Here is an 8204-nt window from a genome sequence, read left to right as displayed (position 1 = left end):
CCCAAACTCTGCACTCCGGGATGGGAATTGTTTATGGGACCCATCCATCTCCCCACCTCCCCTTTTAAATGCACTTGCACTGCTTAAATTACATTTCATGTACACGTGACCAGTTCCGTCCTGCCACCTTCTCACATAATACCGGTCATGTGCACATGTCAGGTGCCTTTTCGCCAGCCGCCAGTGTACAATAACAATGCCACCGGTTCTGTCCAAACGCATTCTCATCTGACGCTGTCAAGCCACATTCTGGTTGAATGTGGAGGGTGGCTTTTGGTATCATGCTCGTACGCTGAAAGCACTGACAGAGTGGCGCTATTTGATGAGTTTTGAGTAAGAACAAGTTGGTAAGACAGTGTATAGACAGTGTATAAGAATACAGTCTGTGATGTAATTACCTCACTGCAAATGCACCTGCTGGCTCATAAGGTGGTAAAATTCATATCCATAATCTTTTCTTTATAGGCCCCAATAGACATATTACTCTGCAGATAATGATCATTATGTTTTCAATCTACAAAACCGATAGTTATGGCTGTAGTGTGATGGCTTTTGTGTGTGTGTGTGTGTGTGTGTGTGTGTGTCACTCACTGACTGAAACCCCTCAGGGGTCAGTATGTCAGGCTGCACCCTCATTGCACAATATGGTACAAATGGCAAATTAGCATGGAGTCTGACCACACCTGAACACACACACACACACACACACACACAATCTGTTGCACCTATGATAGCCTGGGAAAACCCTATCTCCGTGTGTGTGTGTGTGTGTGCGTGTGTGTGTGTGTGTGGTGTAGGTCCAACAGATGGTCAGATCACTGTTGCATATGTTCTGCCCCCACTCTTCCAATAGGGACAATTAAAACACATGACTCTATTTACAACTTCATTTACACCACAGTTACTCTGTTACCTAGGGGCATCCCATTTCATCTTTAGCATATGCAGCATACGCCTAGTTTGAGCATTTTTTAATCACCCCAATAATAATCTCCTCCAGAGGGTATTGTTGCTAGACATTACATATTAAAGCCATATTACAGGGAAACTGAGGGAATGGTTGAATTTGTTCGGGCTCACTTAGTTGCTCAGATTTCCTGGCCTGTGAGACTGTGAGCCACAGCTTCACTGATGCTCCAGGAAAGACACAAAAATGGCAGCTCCAAAAAATAAGATAAAATAAAATAAAATTATATATATATATATATATATATATATATATATATATATATATATATATATGTCTATATATATATATATATATATATATATATATATATAATGGATAGAGTATAATATAAATATATTTTTAAAAAAGCATTTATTTAGCACTTTACCAAGTTAAGTTACGTGGTGCTTTGTGGTGCTTTGACTGAAATACATTAAAGTAAGATAAAAATAAATTAGACAAAAAATGTCAATTTAAAGTTCAAAAAACTCCAATAAGTCTACAACAATTAAAAACTGAAAACATGAATAAGCAACATGTTCCCAAGTCATCTAATAGCATCGCTTTGTCAGTGTACTTTGGCGTTTATATGTTACGCTCTAGGTATCCTCCTGCGTCTGCTGTTGATGTTCCAGGATGCTGCAACCAACACTGGGATGTCAACAAAAGCATATGGTTAGGTTTAGTCATAGTTTGGCACTACATTCATACAAGAATCAAACACTAGACGCCTGGGTAAAAATCAAGAGTTTATTGGAGCCATCTATCACCCTACCCCACCTTCAGCTTCTTTTATTAAGTTGAAACCTGAAACCGTTCAGAGGTGTATCATATGACAGGTTCTGTCTGGCTGCGTTTTTCACATTTCATACTGCTGCAACTGGTGCTTGTCATTCGACTGGCAAAGTATCATTACACCGCAAAGGCCGCGGTGGTGTTTTTAGGCTATAGCTTCGCCAGCAGCTCTATGAGACTCTAAGGTTGTTTGCAAGAAAACCAATCTGGGAAACATATGTGACAAAACTTCAAGGATTCTTTTTTGTTTCAAGATAAACTACAGCTGAGAAGCAATACGCTGTAATATTTTGAGTTCTACACTGTAAAACAAAAATGACTTTCCAAGCATGGCCTTACTCTGAAATTCTCACTCACCTGCTAGCTTGCTACACTTATTCTGTCCAGATGGCCATTGTTGGAAAGATAAGAGGATTTATATGAACATGCCGGCCATTGATTCAGAAGGAGGCTTCAGGATAGTGACAGAACTGGAGTCCTGGTGTCATACAATCATAATCTCAAGACAGATAGTGTGATTGTATGACACCACTTGGGAAAATACAAAACTTTTGGAGAAAGGGACTGCCCCAGTCAAGCCTGTTGAAAGGTTCAGCATGCTAACAGGTTCGAGGTGATAACATGCTATTATTTAGCTGATATGATGCTGCATTCATGTGATGTCAGGGGGTCGTGGTTCCCAAGTTGGGAAGACGTTCTTCCGACCTCTTTGTGTTTTTGTGCTTTAAGGTGATAAAGTAGGAACAACATGGAAGCTACAAAGATGGGGGGTTGCATTTTAATGCTAAGTGTGGTTAAACAAGAGGTTGACAGCTGTTTCCACTTTATTTATATTTGTATATTTTCTTTCAATATATTTTATTTTTCTATATTCTATATTTCAACTTGGTAACTTTACTTGGACAGCAGTTAACATTCATACCATATTACACTTTATATGGGATCAGAAATTAATATTTAATACGCAAATTGATAAAACATTTGCTAACAGACTTTTGCCCACCATGTTTATGCATTTATGACGTCAAGTCGGCAACTCGTGTTATAAAATATATTGTTTTCGTTATTATTTGTTATCAATGTGAGTATATTTGCCTGGTATGCTTTATAATTAAAGTTAGTTAGTTTGCTTGCTTGTTACAGCTAATAGATTCATATACCAGAATGTGCAACTACTGAAAGTAAATGTGATAGCTACAAGAAACAAAATAACTAAATATACAGATTTTTGGGTGATGCAATTTTGAGGCTGATGAAAATGTCATTAGTAATGCAGATGTTTGTTCATAAACTGAAGAATTGGACAAATTCAAATTATCACCTGATGAGGTAATGGATCACCAAAGTTACAAAACTTCATCTTAAAGGGACCATAAGGATGTGAGACAAACTTAGAAATATATCAGAACATCAATAGTGTTGGTAAATTGAAGTTCATTGATTACTGACGTACAGATGACAGCAAGCTGTGTGCTTCATGTGTTCTTACTCTGTTCACACATGAACAGCTGTTACCCCATAAGCCAAACAAACACCCGCATAGCTGTCGATGGTAACTTTGATAAAAATAACTTTTTGTCATATTTGCTGTCACTATATTCAAACAACATTAATGAGACCAGTAATCTGTGAAAAAAAAACAAAAAACATACTTCTCTGCCCACTCCACTGCCAACGCTTTTAAAGGCCTCACTGTATGTGAAGCTTATAGCAGAGTTTCAGGAGCAGGACCACACCTCTACCGCACCTCTACCGCGCCTCTTCCGGCTTAAATATCCTTCTAACCCGATCTCCCCCTTTCGTTCTCGTTATTCTGCACGAACGCGTACCGACACACCACGTAACGCTCCGCTCTCAGTCCACTGCGATTCGCTCACTCACCCGTTCCATATCATGGATTCCATCTCTCTGTCCCCGTCGGATGATGATCTGTTCGGTCAAAGCCGTGATGATCGTCCTCACCTTCTCCATCTGGCGCTGTTGGCGTCCTCGGGGTCCGACGCCGACAACTTCTCCGCCGCATCCGTGCCGGAGACGCCGACCTCGGTGGTGCAGCCGGCCGCTGGCCCCTCGGTTCCCTCCATGGTCCACGTTCCGCCTGGCTCTTCTCTGCTCACCATCCAGGCGTACTGCTCTGCTGACGATTCCTCTGCGTCACCTGGTCCACCTCCCTCGGTGGAAAGGAGAGGACACGGTCGCCCCCGTGCTGCCCAGCGACGCCGTGGTTCTCCCACTCCATCGCCGAGGAGGATGGCGACGGCCTCCCGCCGTTGTCCCGACTCCACCGACCAATGTAGCCAACCCACTCTCTGGTCGCAGCATCACCACGCTCCGGCGAGGATTCCTGATGGCTATCCGCCTTCGAAGATGTCCGACTGGACGGTGGCCACCCTTCAACGAGCTCTGAGGGACCGGGGACTTCCGTTTCACAGAACCGACAACAAAACAAAACTTTTTGACATTCTGACATCCGAGTGCCGTGGCCGCTTAGTCAGCGTCTTCCGGGTGACGTCATTGCGGCGGCTCCCGCCTTGCGCCGTGACGTCGGCACCTCTGTTAAAGGGCCAGTCCGTCCTCAACCTCCCATGCGCGACCTGCGGACCGTGCTTGATGGGAGGCAAGGACGACCTGCTTCGGGCGCTTCGAGGGGCGCGGGGGCCGCGACGGTCGCTTCACCCCGGCTCCGCCGGCCGCGGCGGTCGGGTTTGCCTGGGGCTTCGGCCGCGTCAGCGCCCTCCCACCCCCTCCACCTCGCATCTCCCAGGATTCTCGACGCAGCGTTGCCCGCGCCCTCGACTGTTCTCCCTCCTCAATTTGAGCAGCCTCCTCACGTCGGTCTGCCCAGCTCCGGGGTGCTGGCACCCTTTCCTGATGTTTCGGGCCTTCCGCAGCAGCCCCGTCCCCCCGGGGTTTCCGGCACCGGGCTGCCGGTGCCCTCTACTGCTCAGCCTCAACAACTGCAGCATTTATTTCACGATGGGGTTTATGGCACTGGGATGTCGGTGCCTCCGGCCACGCGTGCTCGGCAACCGCACCCCTTCGCTTTCGCTGGGGCACCCTGCACCGGGATGCCGTTGTCCCCAGTCGTACATCCGCAGCTTCCCAGTCAGTTGGCCCTCGTTGGGGCACCTCACACCAGGATGTCGGCGCCCCCGGCCGTGCCGTCCCAGCCGCTGCACCCTTTCGTTCTCGCTGGGGCACCTGGCACCGGGTTGTCGGTGCCCCCCACCGTTCCTCCGCACGACCCGCAGCAGCCGGCCTTGGTCGAGACTCCCGCCTATGCCTCTCAATCTTTCTCGGCCGGGGTCATTGGCACCGAGTTGCCACCGACTTTTCCCTCTCATCCCATGCACCATGTCGTCCCATCCCTCGGTTCTGGCCTCCCTCCCGATCATTTCCGTCACTGTGGCCTCTGCCCGCTTTCACCCTGACCACAGCTAAACCTCCCGTCCGCCCTCCTGGCGCTCTCGTCTCCCGTCCGTCTCCAGTTCCCTCCAATCTTTGTACCCAGATTCTCGACGGTAATTACGTTGATCTGGCCCTTCTTTTGTTGCCTTCTCTCCGTCAGCCTCCTGGGGACCGCTTTCTCGACAGCCATGAGGAGCTCCCCCTATGGCGCGGGAGGTCGATCGCCCAGTCCAGGGAGCTTACACCCACAGAATTTGCGTACGCCTTCTCCCTCTTACGGGACGTTCTTTGTTCCCGTTATCCCAGCCGTCGGCAGGAGTTCGACAGCTAGTTGGTGGTCGTTCTCAATCTGGCGCTCCGCTTTGGTGGCAATGGTTTCTACCAGTATCATGTCCACTTTGCTGCGGAGGCCGCAGCCCATCTTCAGCAGTTCAATGAGGGCACTTACTTTGGCGGTCTGGACAATGAGTTATACTGCTGCATTTTTGCGGCTCGTGCGGCTCTGCAGTGCTCCCTGTGTGGTGCTCCCTCTCACCCAGCCTCCACTTGTTCGATTCCTGCCCACGCCGCGCCTTGCACACTCTCGGCGCGGCCCGCGTCCTTCTCCCGTTCATTGGTGGCGGCCCCTCCGGTGCCCGTCCTTCCGAAGTCGTGTTGGCCTCTCCTGCCATCTTTCCTGCATCCAACAGTGTGGACAAAAAGGGCAGGCCCGTCATGCACCAAGGGGGTCGTGCCATTTGCAACAACTTCAACAATGCCGGTTGCAACATGTCCCAGTGCCGCTTCATCCACGTCTGCTCCTTCTGCGGAGGTGCCCACGCCCGCCCAGCTTGTCCTCACAAGGTGAGTACCTGTCAACGCCCGTTAATGTTCCAGCCTTAGCGGCCGCGCTCGAGGGCCACCCTGACGCCGATTTCGTGCGGTTCCTCGTTAAGGGCTTCACGGACGGTTTCCATCGCGGACTTTTGGTCTTTCTGTCTTCGTCGTTTGAATGCCAGAACCTCCGGTCTGCGATCGACGACCCCGACTCTGTCGATGACCTGCTTGCCAGGAAGGTAAGGGACGGCTTCATGATCGGTCCGTTTGCCAGTCCCCCTTTTCCGACGTTCCGTGTCAGCCCGCTTGGCGTAGCTACTCGAAAATATTCTGGCAAGAAACGCATTATAATGGATCTCTCAGCCCCGCACGGTTACGCTGTTCCTAGCATTAATAGCTTGATCCCGAGCAAGGAGTTTTCCCTCCACTATGCTACCATCAACCATGCCATGGCCCTCATCAAACGTGCTGGGAAAGATTCCAGGCTCTCTAAGGCGGACATCACCAGCGCTTTCACGGTTCTCCCCCTGCACCCTGACTTCTGGCGTTTCTTTGGTGTCCGCTGGCGTGGTGCTTATTACTTTGCCGTCAGGCTTACGTTCGGGTGTAAGAGTAGTCCGAAACTCATCAACACCTTCTCAGAAGCGCTTTGCTGGATCCTGTCAAACAACCATAACCTTCCATTCCTGGTTCATCTTTTAGATGACTTCCTTGTCATCACCCCTTCCACTTAGCCGCCGGCTTCTGGTCTCGCTGCTCTCAAGGCGGTTTTCTCGGACCTCGGCGTCCCTTTGTCCGCTGAGAAGACGCTGGGCCCTGCCACCTCCCTTGAATTCCTCGGTATCACCCTCGATACTGAACTGTTTCGAGCCTCGCTTCCGGCCGAGAAGCTTGGCTGTGTATGCCTCTTAATCTCTAATTTTCTCCTCGCTCCTGTTTGTACCAAGCGTCAGTTCCTTTCCCTCCTGGGCCACCTGAATTTTGCTCTCCGCATCGTTCCCCAGAGACGGGCCTTCCTTTCTCACTTGTTGTCCGTCGCTTCTTCCGTCCCGTCGCTAATGTCTTCCGTCTCTCTCGACGCGCCGAGCCGTGCCGAGCTCCGGTTCTGGCTCTATCTCTTTGGCAATTGGAACGGAATCTCTTTTTTCTACAACGATCACCTGTCTCATCCTCAGGACATCAACCTGTTCACCGACGCGGCTCCGTCTGCCGGTTTTGGGGGTTTTTACAACGGACGATGGTTCGTAGGCAAATGGCCCCCAGAGTTGGAAGGAGACTGCTTAGTCACTTCATCCGCTCTCTTTGAGATCTACCCCATCATTGCCACCACCATGTTATGGGGCCATGAATGGAGTCACAAATCTGTCCTCATCCACTCAGACAATTTCGCAGTAGTCAATATCATAAATAAAGGTCGCTCCAACTCCCCATCTATCATGCCTTTCCTGCGTCGTTTAACCTGGCACTCTTTCAATCACCACTACATCCTCCGTGCTGCTCACGTCCCGGGCCATTTCAACGCCATAGCTGACTCACTGTCTCGTTTCTCTTTTCAGAAGTTCAGAAGCTTGGCTCCTCACGCACACCCGACTCCGGTTCCTCCATATTCGGCATTGACTTTCAACATCTAAACCCAGCTTTCATACCCCTGATCTTAGAATCCCAGAAAACCATCATCAATAGCCTGTCCCCCTCAACTCTGTCTTCATATTGGTCTGCTTGGAATTGTTTCCACAACTTTCACGCTATGCATAACATACTTTTTCCTTCTTTCATTCTCATCACCTTAACCTGCTTCATCACCCACACCCATTCTGTCTTGGGAATTAAAACCCAGACAATCAAAGTTTACCTCGGCATTTCATTCATCTCTAAACTCCTAACTGATAGTTCCGGCCCTGCTCATGGTCATCCCCAGATCACCTCACTGCTCAGAGGCCTCTCACGCCAAGAACCAGCCCAAAATCCTCGTAGACTCCCATTAACCATGGATCTTCTGTCACGCTGCATCCACACCATCCGCTCCGAATATAGCATACCCCAAGTCAACCAAACACTAGAGGCCATGTTCATTCTCGCTTTCTTCGGTTTCCTCAGATGCTCTGAATTCACTGCTTCGACCCTTCGATACAATCCACATCGGCACGCTTGCCTCTCAGACCTTTCTTTTTTCTCTAACAACACCATAGTCTATTATTTAAAAAAAAACAAAACCGACCAATGTAGCCAACCCACT

General features: G+C 49.1%; 1 protein-coding gene across 1 annotated transcript; it reads left to right on the top strand.

The window, feature by feature from the left end:
- Positions 1-5866: 5866 nt before the first annotated feature.
- LOC121940222 (uncharacterized) lies at positions 5867-7599 on the top strand. Its single transcript, XM_088080661.1, is given in 2 exon segments — positions 5867-5995; positions 6151-7599. Coding segments are annotated over 2 exon segments (1578 nt in total).
- The last annotated feature ends 605 nt before the right edge of the window (positions 7600-8204 follow it).

This window comes from Plectropomus leopardus, chromosome 8 (genome assembly GCF_026936395.1).
Source record: "Plectropomus leopardus strain MGB_pleo_1.0 chromosome 8, ASM2693639v1, whole genome shotgun sequence".
Classification (NCBI taxonomy): domain Eukaryota; kingdom Metazoa; phylum Chordata; class Actinopteri; order Perciformes; family Serranidae; genus Plectropomus; species Plectropomus leopardus.
This window is presented reverse-complemented; position numbering and strand designations above follow the sequence as displayed.